We start from the raw sequence: 26,516 nt of genomic DNA on the forward strand, positions 1-26,516 counted from the left end.
GTTTTCTGGAAGGGGGACAGCAAATTCAGGCCCTTGCTGTTCTCAAAGGATACCAAACAAGTGCTTTTGACTCTGATCACATTTGACTTTGTTAGTCTTGTATCTTTTAGGCAGTAGATAAAAACAGCAAGTATACCACACAATGCATTCTTTTGTAAAATTCTGCAAGAGCCTGATTCTTATGTGTACAAATAATATAATGAATATTTTTATAGCCCACCCATCCTGGTTGGCTGAGAACAGGCTATAAAATTGAATCTAAGTGAATGATAGGCTGTTTTACTACTCCTTAAGTCCCAAGCCACCACTATTAAGTGCACTGAATTACAATCAACATTTCTAAATAAAAACCTTGAGTTTAATATCATATATACACAATTTTAATCATGTACTGGAAAATAAATTACAGGAAATAACTTTAAAATGCAACCAAAGACAAAAGTTTCACAACAAACATTCCCACTGATTTCCCATGGGGCGAGATTGCAGTGCTCAAGGCAGGTAAATATCACAAATATATCAAAAACTCCAAATTGTTCTGATGCATTCACACATTTACATGAGCCACAAACATTCCTTTACAGGGACCGTACTTAGCCTATCACAGAACCAGGTTTTGCCATAAACTACAAAACTTTGATACAAAATTTTATTTATATATTTATATTTTATACATGCCCTGTGGTTTCTTAAAAAATAACTAAACACACTGTACAGACAATCCTAACTCATAGCTTTGTAGCTGTAGGCAACGGTCTTCGTTTTTGGATGGATCTTCTCCCCCCAGTAATATTAATGGCATGTTGTATATACATGAAGGCTAAGACTGCAGAAAAAAGACAGCTTTGTTTGATACGCATTTCCTGTAGGACAAGGTCTCCAAATCTGAAAGGCAAGACTAATGTACACTTGAAAATAGCTTCCTTGGTTATAATTATTACCTCTAAAATGTAATTTGTGGAGAATGATTCACATGCATTTAGGTAATACTGGTAGAAAAGGCAGTAAAGCAAGGAATAGCTAACTAGAGTGGCTCAAACATGATTTCACAGCTGACAGCTTCAGCTGGATCCATGTTAAACTGCTTCCAAGTGTTCACAAGTTAAAATGTTCAATGGGATATTGTGACTACATTACATTCTGGTAAAAGATTTCATTGTGTAAGTTTGATAATTACTTCCCTGAAATACCCTTTACAGTGGATATGTTTCCATAAGACAAGAGGCTACACCACCTCCCCTGGGCACACAGTACTCCAGTATCTGTTAAAATTCCCCTTTCCCATCTCCATGGCACTAGATTGCATTTTAGAAACAAAACCAAGGAGAGAGTCATAAAGGCCAATGCACACTTCTCCCACAGCCCTTCCCACAAGACAACAGCAGCAAGATGGGAGCCAGTCAGACTCAACTACTTCTTTACAGTAGAATGTAAACTTTGGTTTATTGAGTTCTCATTGTACAGCAAGCAAGTCTAAGACGGGCAGGCAGGTGAGATGAAGAGGAACTGTCAATCTGTCTTTAGCCTGGCATGCTGAGACATCTGTTCAGTCAGGCCTGCTTTGAGAGAGTTTGTAACAGATTGTCTCATGGTATCCTCAATAAAATTATCCCCGAGAGGTTTTATCACCTGCAGTATGAGAAATGCAGAAAAAGAAAAAGAAAAAATAAAATAACCCCCAAATCAAATTTTTTGAAACAGTAAAATAAAATGAGGTAAATAAAGGAACAATTTAAATACTGTAATATGAAATGCACTCAAATGCATAACGTAAAAAAACTAAGTCATGACCTTTTACTGCTACCTGCATAAACTTAATAATATGAGTATTACAGTGGTTCACTCCTATGCAGTATCTGCCTGAATTCAAATCACTTTATAACTCCAAGAATCAGGTGTGATTTCATACCCTATAATGCAGCATCAACCTGGTATGTTTATAGCATTTATGCAAACTGGCCCAGATGGTCCTGCTTACTGTCCTATATGAGTGAAGTGTTCACACTTCCAATACAGAAAGAAAAAGTAAAGATACTGGCTAATTTTTCTTCTTGTTATTGTTGGAGGAGAGCCGCTGCCGCTGCGCTGAGGTAAGAGCACGGCGAGCCATTCGACGTCTAACAACTTCAACGAGTTTGGAACACACCTAAAACATGAAGCAAGTTGTTAGAAAGAGGCTGGCAAGCAAGCAGAAAATAAAGGAGTGGTGGGAGCCAAGACCTCCAATGATATTCTCACCTTCTTGGGATTCCTCTGAAGCAAGGAAGAAGGGGGGGGGGGGAGACAGGCAACAAGATTTAGAGTAGGTTAGTAGCCAAACAAGAACATGAATTAGAATGCAGGAAAGAGTTTATTTGGATGCAAGACTGAAACTGGTAACTTTAGAAGCAAGGTGATTTGCCAGCTGAGAAGAAACACTTTTTAAACAGGCAATGGAAATGGGAAGTCAAAGACAGAAGGGCTTAGCCACAGAAAAACTGCTCTCAGTCCTTCAGCCAGCAAGCTAGCTAGGAACCATCCCTTGCATTTGCCATTATCCAAATTAAACATTGAGGAATATCTTAATTTAAGGGTATACAAAGGGTCAAATCAGTTCCATCTGGCTGAAAAAGCTCCAAAGGGCTGTTTCTGCAAATAATTTACTAGTAAAAACTAATTGTAAATCTATGCAACACCATTGCTTTAGAGATTATTTAACAACACAGGACCTTTTGTCAGGAAGCATGTGAACAGAAACATTTATAACTATGATACTGCCTCAAGATTCAGATATGCTGGAGAAAAGTTCCTGGTTATGTTCAGCAGATCATAGCCTGCAATACGAAATCCTTTAACTTGCAAGATATATGTAAAGCAGATGAGAGTATTCCTGGCAGCCAAATTCCAGACTACCAGCAGGGGGTTAAGAAATTATTTTAGCTGCACAGGACCTAGCCATAACAGAAGATATGATTCACCAGAGATGAGCGCACAAGTATAGACTTACAATTATTCCCCTTTATGATGTACAGATATGCACTGAAGACAAGTTTTCTAATCAAAGAACAAATTAATATAGAATCATGGAAGGGACCTAACAGGCCATCGAGTCCAACCCCCTGCTCAATGCAGAATCAGCCTGAAGCATCCAGGATAAGTACCTGTCCAGCTGTTACTTGAAGACTGCCAGTGAGGGGGCGCTCACCACAGGCAGTCAATTCTACTGCTGGACTATATACTGAAGGGGAAGCAAACAGCATCTTAGAGTGTCTGCTTGGAATCCAAAGCATCCTTCACTTCTAGTTTCAGATGAACATTTCCAATGACTATACTTGTACAAAATCTCAGCAAGGAACTAAATCAGTATCTTGAAGACACATCACTGATGCAGCAGAGCTTTAATTAATAAAGTTTCTAATTAGGACAGCAAGCACTAACCTGCAATGTAACTGCTATATAACCAGAACATCAGGACACATTGTTATGAATTATTTCTTGACTATCCCCCCCCCACACTTACAGTAGTGCATTCTTTCAGTTCCCACTTAAATACTTACCAAATTAACAAATTTGTAAATTCTAAAACCAAGTATTTTTTCATCTTTACAAGATCTATCCCACCTGTTCTCAAATTGGCCTTCACACTTGAACTTTTCATTCAGCAATGTGGCTTTCAAATCAGAGGTATGATGGGTCAACAGACAAAGCTCTGAAGACACCTGCTTCTTCGATAATACATACTTACCTTTAATATACTGAGCCTATATTACTTTCCCCTGAAGATTGACTTACTTGAATTCCTCTGCCTTTTATAGTTTTTGAAAAGTGCTAGTACAGATCAGCCACTGAGATACTGGAAGATACCTTGATTTGAAGGCTATTTTTCGCTTGTTTCTTTCTACTGCAGCTTGAAATTGTGGCACACTTTCTGCAGAATGATCAGCTAGACCTTTTCTTTCTTTTTTTGCTCAACAGCAATTAAATAGATAAGCTGGCAGGTTGCTTCAAAAAAGTAAAGTTAGATATACCAACCTGTTCCCATAATACTTCAGCAAGTTGATCAATGAGTGTTCCAACTTCTCTGAATTCCCCAGAGTATTTAACATATGCCCAAGTACAAAGAGATGCAAGAGCTAACCCTGTCACAATATTACACAGGGTCGCTATGGAGACCATGCCAAGGAAGCCAGTCAGTCCTGAGATTATGTACATGGCAAACATGACAGCAAAGAGTGTGGCAGGGGTGCGAGCAGCATAGAAGATGTTTTTGCCATCGTTGTGCTTCACAAAGTTTGCATAGATGTCATCGAGTTCTTCTTCAAGCTGGTCCTGGTAACGGTGACAGAACTCCTCACCTCCCATCTTTTTTATAGAACGGAACTGTTTTATAGCAACCTCTTTAAGCTCTTGGTGTTTTCGTTCAAGGTCCGCAGGAGCAATGTAAGGCTTATCTCCACCACAAACCTTTAGAATGAACAGAATTAACCTATGAGTTTACAGAAGCTAAACTGTTACATCACTAGATGCTTTTTTCACCCCTACCTCTGCATGCAGACATAATGGAAATGGCAGACCTGATAGATACCGCTTTAATGCTGTGGAAAGTGCTTCCACAGAGGTGAAGGCCTCAGGCCACTTGAAAGCTTTCTAATAGCAAATAAGGCATAGTAACTCCACCCAAGCAATTTCAGAATGGTGGATATTTATGATACATCTGAAGAATGAAATATAGGGCAAGGGGAATAAGGGCCACACGTGTGTTTTGCCTCACATTTACATTTAGCATTGCAGATAAAATGCTATTTAGCTTGAGGTGATATAGTATTACAGCAGAAGCTTTGCTATCCACCATTTGGATTAACCAGAACATTCAGCTGTCCCATTTGCTCCCTCCAGTCATTACTGGACTTTTGGCAGCCAGTGCTGCCAGATGACATCATCCTTAATTGCTCCTTTCCCCTCAACCTGCCTCAAACTATCAGGAGCCAGCTTTGCCAGAAGGCTCCCAAGCAGCTGTCCTGCTTGTCTGCCTGCTGTATAGAAGAGTTGGTTTTTATATGCCGCTTTTATCTAAAAGAAGGAGTCTCAAAGCGACCTTACAGTCCCCTTCCCTTTCCTCTCCCCATAACAGATATCCTGTGAGGTAGGTGAGGCTGAGAGAACCCTGATATTACTGTTTGGTCAGAACAGTTTTATCAGTGCCGTGGTGAGCCCAAGGTCACCCAGCTGGCTGCATGTAGGGGAGAAGTGGGGAATCAAATCTGGCTCGCCAGATTATAAATTGGGGCTCCCAACCACTATAAGCAAGATGGTGTTATGGAATAGGACAGTAAGTCTTTTGCACATTTAGTTAACTGCCCATGACTATTCCCCACATCTTGATACATCTTTTATTACACTCCACATAGTTTGCTTTTGTTGTCTTTAAGTGGAAATTTACCACACAATCAATATTGTCTTGTTTATGGCTCTGAAACAACATATTTCTCAGTACATGGCTATTTGTGCAAATCACTTTGAATAAGGCCAGAAACATAGAAGCAGTAGCCCATTCATGTCCCTAAATGGCATCAAATACCATACCTGTTCCATTCCTTTGTTATAAGTATCTTTTGCTCCAGCTACTGCAGCAAGGTTGTTGGCTTCTGCTGTTGCCTTAAAAACCAAGCACAGCACACAACTTTTAATGCTCAGATGTGTCTATTAACATTCAATTTTCATAATTCTAAAATCTTGGATATTATTTAACTGAAGAATCCTGACATGCAGTATCAGATGTCCAGGATATCCTTTGAGAACTTAAAAACAGACTCTTAGGCTACAGTGTTCCAGAACTGTACCAGTGTCCCAAAAATTTTCTTTCCTACCTCTGTGGGAAATAAAATGCAGGGCTTATGGGACCATCTTAAATATGTGTAGGAGAGATATTGCTCCTAGTCTGTTTTGGGGTTTAATGGGCATGTATCATCTTGGAAATGAATTGCAATTTCCTTTAAGGCTAGCATATGAGCCTCTTGTGGCGCAGAGTGGTAAGGCAGCCGTCTGAAAGCTTTGCCCATGAGGTTGGGAGTTCGATCCCAGCAGCCGGCTCAAGGTTGACTCATCCTTCCATCCTTCCGAGGTCGGTAAAATGAGTACCCAGCTTGCTGGGGGGTAAAACAGTAATGACTGGGAAAGGCACTGGCAAACCACCCCGTATTGAGTCTGCCATGAAAACGCTAGAAGGCGTCACTCCAAGGGTCAGACATGACCCGGTGCTTGCACAGGGGATACCTTTAAGGCTAGCAATAGGTATCTCTGCATGAGAATGAGTCTGTACTCTTACTGCTGCATTCTGCACTAGCTGAAATTTTCAACAAATTTCAAAGAGAGACATTGGTATAACACACTGCAGTAATCATGTTTGAGTGCCCAGCATATCTCATTTAACAGCTAACAGCTTACAAGTGAAAATAGACTTCCACCTCCTACAAAATAGAATTGAAACTTGGTTAGAGAGGCCACCAGCCTGAATAGGAGGGTCCAGGGCTCAATAGAAGAGCAATTGCTTGGCATGCAGAAGGTCTCAGGTTCAGCCCTCAGCATCTCCAGTTAAACACCAGCCTGTAGGAGATAGGAACGGTCTTCGCCTAAGACCATGGGGACCTGCTCCAATCTGACTAGACAATACTCTTATTTATTTATTATATTGACAGATGGTCTGATTCAGTATAAGGCAGATTCACATGAATTTGTCAAATAAACAAGAAGGGACCCTAGGACTAAAGTAGACCCTCAAGGGACAATGGTGATGGTGGAAAATACTGTCAAGTTACAGCTGACTTATGGCAACCCTGTAGGGTTCTCAAGGCAAGCAGTGTTCAAGGTGGTTTGCCAATGCCTGTCTCCATGTCACAACCCTGGTATTCCTTGGAGGTCTCCCATCCACTCACTAGCCAGGTGTGACCCTGCTTAGCTTCTGATGAAATCTGGTTAGCTTGGGCTACCCAGGTGAAGGAGATATTACTTACTGGCAAAGCAGACTACCACAGGAATGTGTGTACTATTGATACAATTGCTGCTTCAAAAACTGAAAAAGCACATAAAAATGTATGTATAGGGAAGTGAAGGTCACATCACTTCTTTCCAACAGAGTTCTTTTACAACTAGGGGTGTTATCCAAGCCTTCTATAAATGGAGCAAGGTCACAGAAAGGATTCTGCCTACCTTCCCCTTCCTCTGTAGCACCTCCTTAAAGCTCCTGCTAGAGGTTAAGTGGCCTTCTGGAATAGCAGGCAGTATGGTCGGGAAGCTGCAGCAAGGAGGAAGAAAAATGACAGAAACAGCCCCTCTCCTTAGAGCCATACAAGGGGGCTGGGGTGTTCTGCCAATTCCTCATTCTTGCTGCAATCCTCTGTGCCACATGGCAGAGTGCTGTGGAAAGCACACCAACTTCCAGCATCAGTTTGGGAGAGGGCAGCCACAGAGAGGAGAAAAAAGCAACAAAAAATATTTTATTCTATCTTCACAAATCTAGGTCTTCAGCTAGCTCAAGTGACCTGCAGGCCTCAAGCCTCAACATTAATTCTGACTGTGTAAATTATGGTATTAAAGAGATGTGTATCAAAAGACTTACCTGGAGCATTGATTTAGGATGAGGCAATTCCTCTCCTTGATAGATTTTAATATAAGCCTGAAAATGAATTGATATTTTACTGTCTACATTTACTTGATCTTCAACGGCAGTAATATTACAACACAAAAATCCAAGTTTGGTTTAAATTCAGTAAAAATTAAAAATAAAGAATGAATTAAGACTGATTTTAAAAGTATCAGACAAGTCTTATTACAGTCACGTTATGGTTTTTAGCAATAATGAAGGATTATATTCTATAATCTCTGCATTCACTGAACAGGCACAACATTGTAGGGAAGATTAGCAGTGGTTTTACTGGGATTAAAGCAACACTTCTTACTGCATTAAGTCATGTTTGATATGCTTCTTGAAGAATCTCTATTCACCAATGGTAGTATTTGACATATAGGGCAAGGTGAATTCCACCTCATCATGCCCCATCCCTCCCCTCTACCTGCTCAGAAGTTGCATGAAACAGCAGGCATCAAGTCAACAAGTGCTATACCATAAATGCAATGCCACCCTAAACAGTTACATCTTCTAAGACACTTGGCTTTACCAGATTTAGAAAGATGAACTCTGTTTAGGAAGGCACTTGTAAGGCTACCATCATAGTCTTATTTACTAGACAGTAAGCCCCACTTTGTTCTGAGGAAGTATGCTCAGGATTCAGGATAGAAATTCTATCTACTTTTATTATATCCCACAAGGTAAAGGACTGTTGCAGTTCAGCAGCTGAGACTTAGAATCCTTTCAAGAATAGGAACCTGCAGATGAAGGAACTGAAGTTGTGACATGCCAATGACAACCGAAACCTACATTGCATCACGACATAGTTTTACAAATATGACGTGATACAGGGTAAAAACTAGATATAACTGAAGTCTTGGATGCAGCAGTGAATTGTTAGGGGAAAGACCGCCCATCAGTGGATCAGGACTTCACTGCCTCCTTGCTGAAATCCAAATGTCCCTTGGGGGCCCCCAGGAACAGCATGGGGACAGTAGAGGTCTGCAGTGAGGGGGAGAATGGACAAATATCCCCACCCACTAGTTCATTCACAGAAATTCCCTGCTAAATCCAAGCCAGAGAATACAAATGGGTATGCTAGAAGAGCCTTGTAAGACACTTGAATTGAAAACCACAATGATTCTGGATCAGATTTAAGGTGTTGGTTTGAACCTTTAAGGCCTTATGGGGTCTAGGACCTGAGTACCTGATGGACCGTCTCTCCTCATATGTCCCCCAAAGAGCTCTTTGCTCTGTGAATACCAATATGTTGGTTGTCACCGACCCCAGAGAACTGTGCCTGGTCCTGGCTCCAGCCTCACGGAATGAGTTGCTGTCAGAGACTCGGGCCCTTATAGAGCTCCCAAAGTTCCAAAGGGCCTGCAAGGTGGCACTCTTCCATGAGGTGCTTGGTTGAGGGCCCTGTTTGTACTCTTACCATTTGCCTTGACCTCCTGCTCAGGCTCTGCCTGAGCTGCTTTCTTGCCATTTATAACCAGGCCAATTATTTAATTTTATTGATTTAACATTTGGCCTGGGTGATAGTTATACTTGGAATCTTGTGGGGTTGCAAAGCAGATTGGGCCAGTTCTTCACTGTGGTAACAGAAGAGTTACAAGAACCGAACAGCATAAAGCTAGAACACTAAAAAAAATCACCTTGCTTTTGAATAGCCTGGCAGCAATATGCCAAACTGCATTATGAAGTCTCTCAGATCTCCATGGGCCTTGTTCACACAACAGGGTTCAGGGTCACAACCCACAAGAATCTTAAAACAGAGTGATCCTGCTTCAAAGATATTCTAGAGAAGAGCTGATGAATGATCACAAGTTATTGCCTACCTTAAAATATTGCACAAGGTCTCTACAAGTCACCTTCGAGCCACTGATCTCTTTTTCTACCAGATTTTCAGGGGCAAGCAGCAATGGAACCAGATTCTGTAGCTCTTTCTTAAAGTCTTCATCAATGTCTATCGGAATTAGTCACAGAACAGGAGTTGCAAGTTTTTTGCCGTTAACATGAATCTCCTCTTCAGGTTCAGCAAAGAAGCTTAACATTTGAAATATGTCAACTCAAACTGGATATCCACAAATAAAAGGCAACAGCTTACAAGCACTAAATTCTGTTAACAAGTTATTCTTCTAGTGGCACCCAGAAGGAGTGAAATCATCCTTTGCTATAACAGTTTATTAAAATGCTGCATATGTTTGGACCTAGGTTTCTCAGGCACAAGTGTGCACAAAAGATTTACTCAAGTGACTGATGATAGGTACTTGATCAAGTTTCTGTTCTGAGAACAGAACTGACCAAAAATTTAGACAGTGACTGATAAACCTTCCTGGAAAGCACGTAGAGGCTGATCTTTAAGATACTACTCAGCCATGTACTAGAAATATGAAATAAATTCTCAAGGTCTGTGAAGATACAACCAAAGGTTTTTTCTAGTGCAGCCAGTGCACTCAAACCCTTTGTAGCATTTAATGACCAGACTAAAGGCAAATAGACTTTTATTGCTTATTATTTAAGGAGAGATACTTAATTTGCTCAGTCTAGTAAGTGCTTATTCAATACCAAATCTTAACGTATCTGCTATTTTAGCATATCAATTGCACCTCTGACTTTAATTGCTCAAGTATTCTTTAGTAGAAGAAGCACATCCTGTACCCTCCTAGAAGTACCCTGTCCCTCCCCATCAAGATGAGTTTTGCATAGTAATTGCGTATCTTTAATTCTGTCACCTTTCACTACCTCCACTGCACTCACATTCAAGGACAGTTTCTGCACAGACCCAGGACAGCGATACATAAAAGCCACTAACAGAAAACCTCCTACCATTTAGCCTCCCATCAAAACTGGGATTAGTTGCAACTTTAAGACCAGGGTGCGGCAACAGGAAACAGCCAAGATTACTGAAACACGAGTGAATATGTCTCCTTACGTTCTGCAGCTCTTCATGCTGATGTAGTTTTACCTAAGGGAAAGCATGCTTTTCAGAAAATGAAAGCAAAGATTCTGGAGATTGTGTTTGCACCACAGTTTATCATACAGTTCCATGTATTGTTTTTTTACATTCCATTTAAACCACTCTGAGCCTCAGGGGAGGGCGGTGTATAAATAAATATCAGATAGTAATATTTTAAAGTTTAAGCCATTATAAAAGTCTTTTAGTTCCAAAGCAATGTTATGCCCATTCAAATAAACGTTTCCAACAAGACAGCTAATACATTCTTTTATATGCAGAAGCAATATGGATTTATTACCTGCAACCTCTTTTCTAGAAACTGTTTTCCTCCTGCTAAGCCATATGGATGTTCATAAGGATAGCTCCAATCTCTAATTAAGAACATTAGTGTCTATATGGGATATACACAGAAATAAAGTAATTAACTCTGAAAAAAGTGCTGGTATTCATTACCAAAAGATATCAGCAGTTCAATAAGTCAATTCTAATGTCTCATATAAGACTAATCTAAACAAACAAAATAATGAAAGCAAATCTAGACTTAAATTCAACTTAAACTCTGAAAGGATTCTATACTATCATAACCTTTGAGTAGAGTTGGTTTGATTTATTAATAAATAACATTGTTTAAGAACGTCTAAAATGTGCTTAATCTATACTTGAAATGATCTACATAAATACCACAGGGACCTAGGGCAAGTCATGGCTCCCTACTGTGCACTCTGAAGAAAGATGCACACCACCTCATATACTGTTGTTGTTGTTAGGTGCGAAGTCGTGTAGTCGTGTCCGACCCATCGCAACCCCATGGACAATGATCCTCCAGGCCTTTATATACTAGTTGTAAGTTAACACATTCTACATTTAATGATTACCTGGTATATTGCCATCCCCAAAAATTAAACAAACAAACAAAAAAAACAACAACCAGCAGCTACATCAGGAATCATATCATTACCTGAAATGGCTTTTGGTAAATTTCTTCCATAGCTAGTCTTCCGTACTCTGTGAATAACTATTAAATGAAACCATTAAGAGTGGCATTGAGAGAAACCAAACAAGTAGCACTGTAGCACATTCATCTTAAATATGAAAGAATATTAGCAATGAATTTCAAGCACATGCTCATTAAGTTAGACAAGTGGAGGCCCACAAGACTCACTGGGGGGGGATCTCTTCTCATCCCATTTTCTAGCCAAACCTACTACCTCTCCCCCCCCCCCCGGCACCCTATGCAGCTCTCCTGGAGCTGCTATGGGCAGTCCCACCAAGGCTTCTCTCTCCACCCCCACCAGCTAGCAACTCTGAGGCTCTGTCACAGACAAAACCACTGGGCTCCTCTCCAGCTGCTCCACAGTAATTGCAATACTTGTGCAGACAATGCTGTTTAATCCCCCCCTTTTTTTAACTGTCCAGATTTTGGGGGGAGCAATCTTCACATTATGTAAACCCGGACTGGGCTAAGTATGCCCCGATCTGCAAGTTTAGGTTAGATCTGCAAGAGGGCACTTCCCGACTCAGGGCTAATTATAGGTCTTCCCCAACCCTGTTGTTGTCCTCCTTTGTGCTACCTCTGAGCATTCAGCAGGAAGGAGTAGTTGTTGGCAGAAAGGTAAGCCAGGGGGTGAGGGGTGGGGTGGCTGGCCAGGCTCCAACACGGGCACAGAACTGGCCTCGCTGGGCTGCCGCACTCCCCAGCCTCTTGCCCACTGGGAAGCAGAGGAGGCTTGCTGGCACCACTCCACAAGCACTGTGAGTGCAGCGCAGTCCCTATTGGGCCCAGCTCTCATGGTTGGGCTGCCGTACTCCCAGGCCTCCTACCTGCCATGGAACAGGGGATGCCAGCTGGCAGTACTCCAGAGTTGCAGGTGCTGTGCCAGCCCTGGTTGCCCAGCTCCCAAGGCTGGATCACTGTGCTCCCAGGCTTCCCGACCACTGGAGAGTGGGAGAGGCCAGCCCTCAATGCTCTGTGGTGCTGGGTATCCACACTCCCAGGCCTCCTCCTGCCAGGGAGCAGGGGAGGCTGGACAGTCATGTTAAGGAGCACCACACTTGACCAGGTACCCCTCTGTAGAAGCCCTCCCATCTGCTGCCCCTTTCTAGATCCCATTTTTAAAATGGGTTTTGATACCAGATATAAAGCAAGAACTAAGTTTTTGTAAACCATGTCGTTGCAGCTTTTAAGACAACTTTCTCTTTGTAATTTCTACAAGTCTCCAACATTTAAAGCAGATTCAAATTAAATGTTTCATAATTTTTGTCAAACTACTGCGCTCAATTTAAAGTTCATATGTCCATTCAACCTCAATGCCTATTAAACAGCAGCTAGGGAGGATTTTATGTTATACCCACTATCTTTTTATGTTATATGATGACAAAAGAGTCACTCACAAATATGATAGGGTCATACTATCAGTGACTGATGAGGAAAAACGGCTTGGAGTCATACTGGATAACTGAATAAGTGGGGGGGGGGGGAGCAAGTACCATAGTGGCCTATGAATAAGTTTATGATGTAGCAACATTTCAAATTCTATCTATCAAGACATTTGGATATTTGCTCCCTAGAAGTAATAGTTGGAGCATGGGCTTTTTTCAGTTCAAAGGAATCTGAATGGTTAAGAATGCAATAGTTATGCTTTAATATTTTAAAATGAAAACCAAGATCGTACTTGAGTACTATGTCCAGAACAAACCTAAAGCATCACTAAAAAAAACATTTAAGGTACAAGTATGCTTGCCCTGACCTGGACAGTCCAGGATAGCCAGATCTCAGAAGCTAAGCAGGGTCTGCCTTGGCTAGTATTTGGATGAAGGGAAATTAGGCCCATGACACAGACCCAGGAAATAACAAAACACCTCTGAAAGCTTTTTGACTTGAAAATCCTATGCGGTTGTCATGTCCAGCTGTGACTTAACAGCACTTTCTACCAGCCACAGGTGTACTTCCACTAAGACAAGAAAACGTCTGTACTATATGTTCTGCAATTCCTACAGGGATTTTAGCAAAACAGTCCATGATAGGCAAGTAATGTATGTTAAAAACCCAAGCATCCCCCCCAAAAGCAGGCAGAAGATGCTGTCTCTGAAAGGAAGTATCATCCACTCCCTATACACAGGAGCACTTTTTGCTTCTGTTTAGAGGGGAAAAGGGACTGAACTCAACTTACGTGACCTGTTTAACGCCAACACAGGATATTAATTAGAATTCTACATCTAAACCATGTAACAGAAAGCTAGTATGCATACTAGACAAAAATTTATTTTGACTGTATTTTAGAAATGTTTATTTGAGGAATTTAAAGTTAAAGTTTTTAATATTTAAACTGTTAAATTTTAAACTTGCTACCTGCCCTGAGCATTTGGGAAAGTGTGGGGTAGAAATACATTAAAATAATACTAATAAATAATAATAATAAAATAATAATAATGTTTTATTGAAAGTTGTTTTGATGTTATAGTCTGCATAATGTTTCATGTAAATTATAATGTTCCGTGTAAACCGCCCAGAGCTGCAAAGAAATGGGCAGTATAGAAATCTAAATAAACAAACAAACAAACAAACAAACAAATAAATAAATACTAGAAACATTTACCTGCAAATGCTGAAGATCATCTTCTTGGATGTTCTGTGATAAGTTGTATACCTACAAAACATGTTGGATTAGAAAACACATATTCGGTGAGATGGCACTAAGTCAATTACTGTATAGGTAAACCTTGTTTTTTCTTTCTGCCTCAAATTCCAGAGGAAACATCTGGCAATAAAAATGGAAACATATTCTTTAGGAGAACAGCTTGAATGCATGAGTTTTGTCTTAATCCATATAAGGCTGTCACGTATTTGCTGGATCTGGAACCGCAAGCATAAATCAGATTCCAGTACTCTACACATCCCTCAGCAGCATCAAGGCCCCCGCTAAGCCACCACCTTGTGCATCTTGAGACGGTATCAGAGTGATGCTAGAGGAAACAAAACTGTGCTGGTAGCAACAGTCCCATTCTATTTCCCCATCCCTTTCTTCAAGCTATTAGAAAAGAAAAAGCAGCATAAGGAAGGGTTTTCACTAAGCCTCAGACGGCAGAGCCAATGAGGTGTTGTGATGAATGCTGAACTAGGATTAGGGAGACTTTTGTTCAGATTCCTACACAGCTGTGAGAATCATTGGATGACCTTGTGCAGTGAATTAATCTCTCAAATAATATAATTTACAGAACCACAACAAGATAAAGAGAGCCTTGTAGCCTTGAGTTCATGGAGGAAGGGTGAGATAAAACTATAACAGAGATATAAGCTATACTCATTAGCAGCAGCTACAACTAACCATCCTAGAACCCACAGAACCTCCAGCAGCTATAGCAGCAGCCTCATTAGAAAGACCAGCATTTGCCACACCAATTCTCATATGCCAGAATCTAATGCTGATTGCAGTGCAACTGAAAAGCAAGTTCCTTCCAAGTCTGAGACTGTACTTTTGGCCCAAGGGACTCCAAGAGCCTCCAGAACATTAAATTGCAAAACAAGACCCTGTCCCTCTTTGGGCAGAGGGGCAACACAGCTGGCAAGGCCAAGTTTCAACTTACTCGTAACGCCTCTCACATTCTGTCAGATACAACCAAACAGAGCTATCATCCATTTACATTTACATAGCATTAGTTTCAAATGCTTGAATGAACATCCAGATTTTAGCACAGTTATTACACAACTACAGCTTCAGTTAAGCAAGGCTGACACTCAACGTATATATCCACCCACAGTCATGGCTGCCACCTTGTAGAACGGCTAGCATGACGAGACCAGGAAGTCTCTTGCACTTCTATCATTCAGCAAACTGTGTACCACAGAATGTTATGGAGTTTGTGATTAGAATTAATTAGGGGAAGCAATGTGGGCAGAAGCTGGTTAAGGGTAGTTGCTTTGGGTCAAAAAAAGGGGAGCAATCGGTTTGGACCAGATTGGGGGCAATCAATTTATGTTGAGTTGGACCGAGGATGAACCATTAAATTGATTGAGTTGATTGAGGGTGGTTGGTTTGGGTTGAGTCAATCAATAGGGTGACAATTTTTTGGAAGTGGTGTTAGACAAAAGGTAGGGTTTTTTTTCTTTTCCTTTCTCCTCCCTTTCCCTACCTTGTCTTTCCTTTCTGGTGCTTGCTAACATTTCCCACCACCTTCTCCCTCCCTACCCGCGTGCGCCAACGTTTCCCGCTTAAGGTGACCAGATTGTCCCATTTTTGGAGGGACATCTGGGGGTAACTGGCAAATTGTACTTACAGTATTTGCTGGCGTATAAGACTACTTTCCCCCCCTGAAAAACATGTCTCCAAGTGAGGGGGTCGTCCTATATGCCAGGTGCACTTCAGTTGGGATAAACATAGCTGCCCATAGTGGCCCAGAGTACTGTAATGTAATGTAACAAACTATATTCTGAGTGGAAATGTTGGGGGGTCGTCTTATACGCCGGCAAATACAGTACGTTGAAATTAAAAAATATATATTACAACACTATTTTTGTATTCTATGCGTTCTATGAAACTTTTTGTTGCTCCATACAGACCAAATTTTTAATAAAGAACCCCCCAGTCAATGGTGTCCTGCTTTAACCAATGTTAAAATCTGGTCACCTTACACTAAATGCTTTTCTGTCTAGAATGTTTTCCACCTAAATTAGTAGCCTGCTGGTAGCTTGGCCTGGTTTTTGGCTTAGTTCTTTCAGAGTCCCAGTTTAGTAGTTTAGCTTGGCACAGGTGGAAGAACATTAGCCATGCTACTCTTCTGATTTGTTCCCCCAGCCACCAATGAAACCAGTGCTGTTTCAACTCCACAGCCAGGCTAGAAGCATGACTGGGCTGGATCTAAGACCAAAGCTTCATCCAAGAATGCTGTTAGTTGGTCTGAGGCAGCTTTTTCCACCACCTTTCCTAGAAACACGGTAGTAAGCGGGCTCTCACATATTCAAAGATGGGTTCTTCAGCAAATGCCACACCACTGCCTCCTTCAGCCATTCTGGGAATTCTCCAGTTTTGAGGGAGAGGTTGATTATCTCTCCGAGATGGAATGATTCAGGATATTATTGTTATTCGTTATAAAAGGAAGAACAGGATTGTAATCTATTCCAGGGTTTAGTGTAAATTCTCTTATTGTATTTTCTACTTTTAATTCCGTTTCCTGCATTGTTTGATATCTTGTCTGGTAGTTTCTCCTTCTGCATTGCTTTTCTAACTTTTGTAATCCTAGCTGCATTGCATTATTCAGTGGTTTTCTGGTTACACTGTGTGACTGGCCTTCAGTTTCTAAGAGAAAGGGAGGCTGTAACTAAATAAACAACTAATCTTTTTGGCCAATATGGCAGTGGCAAAATCAAGCAGCCAAAAGTCACCTTAAATTCAATAACTAGCATGAATGAAAAAGTATCAGAAAACATGTAAATGCAAAACAATGAAGGACAATAACTTTCCTAACACTTCAGACTTTTATACATTAAAAATAGATAGTCATGAATTTTGATGTAACATCTCAAATTAGGTAACTGAAATACCTTCCCAATCTTATTGCTTCCTGGAGACCAACATGATCACATTTATGTTCATTGTGTTGTAAATGTCTCTAATGCCTTAACATGCAACTGAATTTGAATTGTGAGGTGCCAGAGCAGTATATACCAGCACACTACTTCCCAGGTCATCAGAAGATTTCTAAGATGAGGTATTCTGTATAAAATGTGTTATTCTAGAAAGGCCATAAATAGTTGCCATGAGCACATTCTCAGCAGAATAATTTAATCTAAATTTGAGATTATGATCCTACAGTAACATTGCATAGTAAAATAGCAATTAACATTTTAAAGAAACTATATATTATAATTTATTCAATTTGTATACCACCCTTTTTAATGCCCCTAACACATCAGAGGGCCCTATATAAAGTGGTCCTTAAAAGTTTATAATTGATATGTCTTCCTGAAACTGCATCAGGAAGAGAGAGAATTTAACAGCACTACGGCTAAACACACTTAAGCAAACTGAACATATGTTTTGCCTATCTGCTTTGCAAGTCAAAGATGCATTCTGAAGCCACAGTCCTTGGAGGGCAATTTAAGGCCTACTGCCTCTTAGAATAGCGGACCTTACCTGGACTGAACTTGTCATGGTACTCAGAGCAAATACCGTTGCACAATCTTTAATAGTTGATTGGCTATCAAAGGCACCTTGGGTATCCATTAATAATACAGCAACCTAGAAAACAAGGGGTTTTCAAAAAGTATAATCAATTGAAAGCTGTTCCCATTAAGTGTATCGCACTCTCTTGATTTCTACAGGCATCTAAATTGAGGAAAGGTATTATACAGTATTTATACAAATCATGCTTTACTAGATGTCTACAGAGAAGTTAAGAATTGGGAAACAAGCAAACAAAAAACACAATCTGGGAATGTGCTCTAATCTAGAACAGTAAGGTAAAAGCAATTGATATATGCACCAGCTCACAAAACTCAATTATGTATTAACACCATAGATTCATCTTGTGTTGGCTCCTATAGTCATTTCCTGGCAATTTCCTCCCCAAAAGCCTTCTGTTAATGCAGAAGGTTTATCAGATACAGGAAGTCCTTGTGCTGCTGGAATGGATTGGTAGGAATCAAATCCAGTACAGTCTTGATAAGTGCTAATAAGCAGATCATTGCACTACTGTTAAGGTAAAGGTATCCCCTTGTGCTAGCACTGGGTCATGTCTGACTGACCCTTGGGGTTTTACTGTTACTCAAGGCACCCAGCTGTGTGATTGCAGCAGACTTGTTTCCATAAATTATAGTCAGATGTAAGAATGTAATGCCTATCTACCCAAGTGTGCAGTGGGTCAAAATGTTGCTGAACAGCAATTTTTTAAATTTTACTTTTAACTTATGTGCTGCCCTACCCCCCCCCCCCCATCACTCAACTGTGAGACAAGCCATTTGGGAACCAAATCAAAAGACAGAGGAATGGACAAATGAGATGACACACCAGCACATATTTACATAGTCACAACCAAAGACAGTGGAAAATGTATGATGTTGAACACAGTAGGTATTCATGCATGCTTCGAATCATTGGGATTTTGAGCCTAGAACACTGTATTTACAGTTCTCGGACCATTATATTAAGCACTACTATATATATAGAAGTCAAGATACCTAGGCAAATCAGGCCTCACTGGACCCTGTTTGGCAGCTTTTTTTTTCCATTGCATCCTAGCCAAACAGGAGTGACAGGGAAAACACGAAGGCTTAGAACTATATGCCCACCAGATCTCATTAGCACTGACAATAGTCACATAGCTAAATAAAGTAGTATTAAGATCAAAATGTACATTTCATTTTTGCTAGCTAAAGGAGAGCTTGTTTACTAGTGCCAAAGAGAATATCCATGACTTCCTCATAACTTTTCTGCAGGAGGGCTCATGTTCAACTATACATCCTCAACTTTTAATACTAGGGTAGATAGTTAGAAAGCTATTTAAACTATATGCAATTAATTTCTTCCCTCCAAAAGCTCTTTAGCCTTGCACTGATTCAGAATTCTGAACAGACTTCACATATGAAAGACTGTTCTATAAACCAGTGGTCCCCAACCTTTTTATCAATGGGGACCGGTCAATGCTTGACAATCTTACTGAGGCCCAGGGGGGTAGTCTACTAGAGCAGTGGTCCCCAACTCCCGGTCCAGGGACCAGGACCGGTCCGTAGATCAGTCGGTACCAGGCTGCAGCTCCTCCTCCTCCCCAGCTGCTGCCTTGGGGCTGCCCTGCGACTCTGCTGCCAGCTCACCTTTGGTGCTCTCCAGCAGCTGCAATGGCTGGGGTTCCCCCTCAGCGTGGCACTGCGTAGCTGCTGCTGGCAGTGCCCCCCAGCAGACGGTGGGAAGTCAGGGTCGCCGGTGGGAAAGCAAGTGGAGCAGGGGCTCAGGCGGCGGCAACGACTCTCGGCAAAAGACTACCCCCCCCCCCGGGCCTCAGTAAAATTGTAAAGCGTTGACTGGTCCCTGGTGATAAAAAGGTTGGGGACCACTGTACTAGAGGACCCATCATTGGACGGCGCTGGAGAGGCGAGCTTAGCTGGTGGCTGCTACAGCCTCTGTTCCTTTTCGCTGTGGTCGCTGAAGGCAGCGGGCAGGAACCTCGTTGCCGCGGGGTTGTGTGGGCTGCCCTGGGAATAAGGCGCTCCTGGATGTGAGATGAGGGAGTCTTAGTCAGAGCAGGAATGTAGAAGGGGAGTCTTGTGACCTGGACTTCTGCAATGTTGGGTTGACGTTACTGGGTTGAAGCGCCTAACTTCTTAGACAGAGCCGTGGCCCGGTACCCACTGATCCACGGACCGGGACCAGTCCTCAAACCGGGGGTTGGGGATCACTGCTATAAACTACACTGACACTACATTCTACTAATTCTACTAATATTTACAAATAAGGGTATTTGTCAAGAGGCTGAAGGAAGTTATTAACTTCTGAAGAGATTCAAAGTGTGTTGGGCCATGCATGGTTATCTGTAGCAGCATCCACCCTATAGAATAGCATGCTTGAGAAGGTCAGGAAACCTCCCTCTTTTGGTTTTCCACAAACTATGTAAAACAGGAGAGCATGTTATAAAAGAACACAGATGCATTATAATGGAATGATTCAGGAAGATGTGAGGAAGAGTGATCTGGACTAATGTATTACCTGTTGTTGCACGTTTTGCCTTGCTCACTGCATTATATTTCTACTTAAGTAGTACCATGCATTGATCATAGAATCAGAGTTGGAAGGTTAATGATTAATATGTCATGTTTAATACTTATGCCTTGTTTTAAATTTCTGAAATCTTAGCTCATTTTATTATGTCTCCTCATTCTATTGAGAAAACTGACATAAATTATGCAGCAGGAGAGAAGAGAAATAATCCAGTAGTGTCTTAAAGCCTTAACAAAACTTACAGCAAGCAAGAAAACCTGGTTAGCCGAAGCAGAAATGACGAAGATTAAGCGGAATTGAAATACTTATTAACGGAAGCCAAAGCTGGAACGGGTGACGGTGCAACCAAGTTTTCATTGTTATGCATTCCACTGATCATGGAATCATGTTGTAAGCGTATGCTACATCCCCCTACACAACACTTTTGAAATTGAGAACAGTTGGGGCGACTGGATATTTGCAGGTTTCCCTGGAAATTGGTTTAGAAGTTTTCCACGATCAATAGAATGCATAACAATGATTTAAAGGTCTTAGAATCATAGAATTGGAAGGGATCTCCAGAGTCATCTAGTCCAACCCCTACACAATGCAGGAACTCACAACTAACTGCCTACCTACAGTGACCCCAATTTCATACCTAAATAATCCCCCCTCCCCACCAAAAATCTCCATAATCCAGCCTGGAGGAAATTCAGCTGCCATCCCACAGTGGTGATCAGCAATTCCCTGGGTATGCAAAGAAGGGCCACAAGAGACAAACACTGGCACGTCCCTTCCTGCCCACCCACTCACAATCTGCCTCAGTTCATAAAATCAATATTTCTGTCAAATAACTATCTAGCCTCTGTTTAAAAACTTCAAAAGAAGGAGAACCCACCACATCATGAGGAAGCCTGTTCCACTGAGGATCCACTCTAACTGTCAGGAACTTCTTCCAGATGTTTATTCAAAAATTCTTTTGCATTCATTTCAACCCATTGGTTCTGGTCCGACATTCTGGGGCAGCAGAAAACAACTCTGGTCTGTCTTCTATTCAGTGGTCCCCAACCTTTTTATCACCGGGGACCGGTCAACGCTTGACGATTTTACTGAATCCCCGGGGAGGGGTAGTCTTTTGCTGAGGAACGTCACTGCCGCCGCCTGAGCCCCTGCTCAGAAGCAGAAAGTAAGCAACACTCACCAGTAGCTCCTGAGCTGGCACTTTCTCCTTCTCTTTACTCAGCTGCTTGTTTCTTAAGCCACTGAGGAAGATTGTATCATTGAAAACATAGTTACCCCAGCGCCTGCTTTGGCTTTGGCTTCGTATAGTAAACATTTCAGGTTAACAAAACCTGTGGCAGGATATGAGCTTTCGTGAGTGACTTATGAAAGTTCCTACCTTGCACAAATTTTGTTAGTCTTTAAAGTGCTATCAGATTCTTATTCTTTTCTACTGCTACAGACAGACTAACAAAGGTACCCATCTTGATCTTTTACGTGATGTAATCTACCTTATCAGTGGGAAAAGCTGGCAATAAACAAATAAAAAAACCTCTAACAGCTCATTAAGCTTTACCTTTGTGCCATTGGGTTTGTCAATTACAAACACTTCACTCCAGATCTGTATGCCAGTTGTCTCTCTTTCACATCCTCCTCTCCATGTAAACCCAGTCAGGGGATCATGGTTTCCTCCTATCCAAGAGGATGAACTCTGTAAGAAGTTACATATTTATTTAGCAGGGTAAGAGGCTCTTCTAGGCAATTTTACAGCAGTATGTGTAGTTCTTGGGACTAATAAGATAACAGTGTATTTAATTCTAAGGTGAAGTTTCAATTCTGATGGCCTCCAATACTAGTTATATTAGAGGGATGATCTTGTAACATTCATTTCATTCTACTATATTTCCAAACTTTGCTCAGCAGCTGGATATTTAGTTATACACACTTAAGAACACTGACCTTAAAGTTCAAATTATATGAAGTTGAGAAACGTGAAAAAGTTTTGATTCTTTCACCCAGGCCATTCTAGCCCTCAAGCATTTGTGACAAATGTTTGTATTAAACACACAATCTGCAAAGCCATAATCTCTCACTGGAGGTACTTTAGTAATGGGCTCAGTGACTTAATCTCTCATCTTGTGTTCTTTCTGAAAATATATCTACTGCACAGATGAGGCTGTGTAATTCCACCTGGGTTGGTCTCTCAACCAATATATGTAAAGTTAGGAGTTGTGGGCTAACCCCCTATGTTCCCACATACCTTGTCAAAACACCTGCACTCATTTCAGCAGGGGAAGAACATCAAAGTCCTCCACATATAAGTACTGCACCTGTAGAGCAGTGGTCCCCAACCTGCGGGCCGCAGCCTGGTGCGGGGCCGCGAAGGCCATGGCACCAGGCCGCGGCTCCCTCTCCCCGCCCCCCCCACAGTAAAAAACTTCCCAGGCCGCAAGCTTGCGGCCCAGGAAGCTTCTTACTGCAGGAGGGCGGGGAGAGGGAATCAGGGCCGCGTGCGGCCCGATGCGCGGGCGCGTGGTCCGCGTGGGCGCGGCCTGATGCCCTGCTGGTCCCCAGCCTCAGAAAGGTTGGGGACCACTGCTGTTGAGTACACCTCTATATCTGCAGTAATTATCTCCAACAGTCTGAAGGATTCATATAGGAAGAGGTGTTCAAAGTTATGTAAGATCTAGTCATGAAGAGGTGACAGCTAGCACTGATTTGGGACCAGTACACAACTTGGGCTTGGTCCTACTAGCATCCATGACAATATAGGATGGCTATGGATATTTTTTTACTTTCAGCAGTCTAAAGCCAGATAGTGTGTTATTTAACTATGTGGCAACTTCTGAAGAGTATTTCCATGTGATTTAACTTGAAGTTTCTAGCAGTATTTGCATAGTTACCAAGACAAACATGTAATGTGATTAAGGTAAAGGTATCCCCTGTGCAAGCACCAGGTCATGTCTGACCCTTGAAGTGACGCCCTCTAGCGTTTTCATGGCAGACTCAATATGGGGTGGTTTGCCAGTGCCTTCCCCAGTAATGTGATTAGGAACTCTTTAAATTTATTATATTTCTTCAAGCTCACAAGCCTTGCAGGCTGATATTATATTTCCAAGGCTTAACATAGCACTAGGACTGGTGTGTTAGAGGTCTAGCCTGCCTGTTCAATGCCACTTAAAACCAGCTTCATGAAACCAATACTGCAGTGACAAAACTGAAAAGCAAATCTAATAGTAAAGTGGTTGGCTCCTATACAATTGACAAAAAACAGCAAAAAAGCCCATCCATAGGAATGTTTATATACTCAGGGAGCTCCACAGGTATGCTAAAATGTAGGGCTGTAAGATTAGCCAAAAGAACATATGTATCTAACCACCCAAAGCTTGATGAAAACTCAATATTCTCTAGGATCAGAGAATGCTGAGAAACAATTAAGATGAGGGGGAATTTCAGGATTGTTCCTGGATACATTGCAATTCCTTGTGAACTCCTAAGCTTGAACAGCTTACACACAAAAACATGTCTGTCAGTTCCTAGTTGTATTAATCATTACAATCTTGCATCATTGAAGAGCTTTTTGAGTTAAACACAAACAAGTGTCTTCTGGCAGACCTTCACAATGGTTCTGTATGCACAAGAGAGGCCATAAACTATTGGAAGCAGAAGCACAAGTTTCTCACCAGTCCTTTCAGTATGTTGCCCAAGTAATATCACCTCCTAGAAATTGAAACACAGGGAGACTGATTCCATGCTGCCATTGCAGTTGGTCTATAACACAGGGTTCACTAACTGGACAAGCCTGATAGGTGCAGGAATTTAAGTGGCCACTGCCTAGTGGTCAGACCTTTAGTAATGCATACTTTGATAGGTACGGCCTTTCCTGAGCAGCTGCCTGCTGTGGAGACAACCTGGAGATATTTTGATTAAATGCAATCATGTGCTCCACTACTGAGCTCTTTCTGGTCAGTTCCTTTATGGCTGTGTGAACCTGGTGAATAGTCACTTTTGCATGATCCCTTCTCTCCCTGGAATATAGACTTAAGGTCAAAGTACTCAACTAATAACATATGAAGTTCAAAACTGTGTACCTGGATATACTGGAGTTCATGTATTCCCACAGACTTGGATTCTAAGTAACCAATGTTCAGAATCCTAGGCTGCAGAGAAGAATTAAACTCTAGCTTGTACAGATGCCAGGTTAACAAATGATTGGAACAGAAGGTTTCCACTAAGCAATATTTCTGTGCTACACAAGTAAAGGGATTTATTTATTTTTGTTTGAATTTATATACCGCCGTACCCAATTGGGCTCATGGCGGTTTACAAACAATAAAAGAATAAAGGTAAAGGTATCCCCTGTGCAAGCACCGAGTCATGTCTGACCCTTGTGGCGACACCCTCCAGCGTTTTCATGGCAGACTCAATACAGGGTGGTTTGCCAGTGCCTTCCCCAGTCATTACCGTTTACCCCCCCCCCCCGCAAGCTGGGTACTCATTTTACCGACCTTGGAAGGATGGAAGGCTGAGTCAACCTTGAGCCGGCTGCTGGGACTGAACTCCCAGCCTCATGGGCAGATCTTTCAGACTGCATTTCTGCTGCCTTACCAATCTGCGCCACAAGAGGCTCTTAATAAAAGAATAAAAACACAATAAAACCCCATAATTTCCCCTTAATAATACAACAGCTGCTACTACTACTACTGTGGCGGTAGGCCAAAAACCCACTACCTATATTCTCCCCTCATCCAGCCAGGGACCATCTTCCTACTTTTCTGCTGGTAGGAGTGAGGTATCAGATCAATCAGATGGACATAGGGGGATCCCAGATTGAATATCAGGGGCCCCGCCTTGGCCTCAACCGTATGCCTGGTGGCAGAGCTCTGTCTTGCAGGCCCTGCGGAGAATTGACAAATCCGGCAGGGTACTTAGCTCCTGAGGAAGCTCATTCTACCAGGTTGGGGCCAGGACCAAAAAGGCCATGGCAAGAACAGCTATTGAAATAGATAAACCCTGTTCTGAAAAACTACATTCAAATGTTATAATGAAGAACGGAATACAAATCAGTTTAGAGAAAACTGTAAAACTCTTAGAGACACAAAAAGCTTGCTCATTCTTAAGGTGACCTATAATCAGTGCATTTATCGAATCCTGACAGGAATTCTTATACCTTCCTTTTGCCCACTTACTTTGGGAAAGTTTCAGCCATACTGCAGATCTCATACTGTACCAAGAACCACTTTGCTTCAAAAATTAAGCAGGGATTGCAGAACTAAACTGGTCTAACAGAAGACAAGTCTTACAGAATTCTTCATAAGACAAAAGGAAAGTATAGCTATATTGTACAACTAACAACATGGCCACATTAAAATGTTACAATCCGGAATGTATCACTAGGAGTTAACTTTCTACTAAATGCATTTCAGAACTGGTATTAACCTAACAAGAGGTACATACTGCTGAAGTCTCCTAAATAATCAAGATAATTTTAAACTTAAGTTGATGTCAAAGATATTTTTAAAGCTAACTCCCAAGCAGTTGTTCCCACTGAGAACCCTTATTGTCAGAATGAAAATATGCACAAGTCTCCATTAACAATGTTTAAGTATCTGAGGTAAAGAATTGTGGAAATATAAAATGCTGTTGATACCAGAACTACAATATTCTAGTCCCAGGGTCTGACCATAACGCATAACAAAGTAATTCCCTAAGACAAAAACCTAGACAGGAAAACCTTCTACTCACCTGGTTGTACATATACCTAAGCATAAAGTCCAAGAGAAAGGATTTGCCTTTACGGAATGCACCAGCTACAGAAACAACTACTATATTGAGATCTTTTATGTGTTCCTGAAGCAAAACTCTCTCCAATGCTGATGCATCCAGTTCAAAGTTATGGTCATCTTCATGAGCAAGAACAATCTGTATTGGACCTGGCTTCTCTGTAACCACCTCATCTTCAGAATCCAAAAAGGCGTTCTCTTCTGCATCCACATAATTTTCCCCTAGAAAATAAAATTATAATACATTAGATGAACATTTCCGAATGTATACACCACAGGCTGACAAAACTATATAATACATCATTAGAGCAAATTTTAACATGCTAAAAGTGATGAAGGGCAGTTACATAGGACTGTTAAAGAAGTTGTTTTCCCACTACAGAAATTTGCTTTCCTTTATCACAAGAACTAAGATATCATTCAACACTGGGAAGCAGCTTTTCCCGTTTCATTTAGCAAGTATTTCAGTATGCATTAAAAGT

The 26,516-nt window shown here is 41.4% G+C and overlaps 1 protein-coding gene across 4 annotated transcripts in view; it reads right to left on the reverse strand.

The window, feature by feature from the left end:
* Positions 1 to 357: 357 nt before the first annotated feature.
* ATL2 (atlastin GTPase 2) overlaps positions 358 to 26,516 on the reverse strand; it is a 38,294-nt gene continuing 12,135 nt past the window's right edge. The window contains exons 2-14 of one of the 4 annotated variants that reach the window (XM_077335423.1): positions 25,997 to 26,256; positions 21,828 to 21,962; positions 17,696 to 17,800; positions 14,162 to 14,212; positions 11,524 to 11,580; positions 10,864 to 10,956; positions 10,436 to 10,574; positions 9,445 to 9,572; positions 7,595 to 7,651; positions 5,563 to 5,634; positions 4,012 to 4,443; positions 2,239 to 2,253; positions 358 to 2,146 (exon numbers count right to left, since the gene is read on the reverse strand). In XM_077335423.1, coding sequence (XP_077191538.1) covers positions 2,039 to 2,146; positions 2,239 to 2,253; positions 4,012 to 4,443; positions 5,563 to 5,634; positions 7,595 to 7,651; positions 9,445 to 9,572; positions 10,436 to 10,574; positions 10,864 to 10,956; positions 11,524 to 11,580; positions 14,162 to 14,212; positions 17,696 to 17,800; positions 21,828 to 21,962; positions 25,997 to 26,256 — 1,652 coding nt within the window. In that variant the 3' untranslated portion in view covers positions 358 to 2,038. Of the gene's footprint in view, positions 2,147 to 2,238; positions 2,254 to 4,011; positions 4,444 to 5,562; positions 5,635 to 7,594; positions 7,652 to 9,444; positions 9,573 to 10,435; positions 10,575 to 10,863; positions 10,957 to 11,523; positions 11,581 to 14,161; positions 14,213 to 17,695; positions 17,801 to 21,149; positions 21,738 to 21,827; positions 21,963 to 25,996; positions 26,257 to 26,516 lie in introns of those variants that run through there. The other 3 variants (XM_077335440.1, XM_077335430.1, XM_077335448.1) reach the window with 3 other exon arrangements.

The sequence above is a fragment of the Paroedura picta genome, chromosome 1 (assembly GCF_049243985.1).
Source record: "Paroedura picta isolate Pp20150507F chromosome 1, Ppicta_v3.0, whole genome shotgun sequence".
Classification (NCBI taxonomy): Eukaryota; Metazoa; Chordata; class Lepidosauria; order Squamata; family Gekkonidae; genus Paroedura; species Paroedura picta.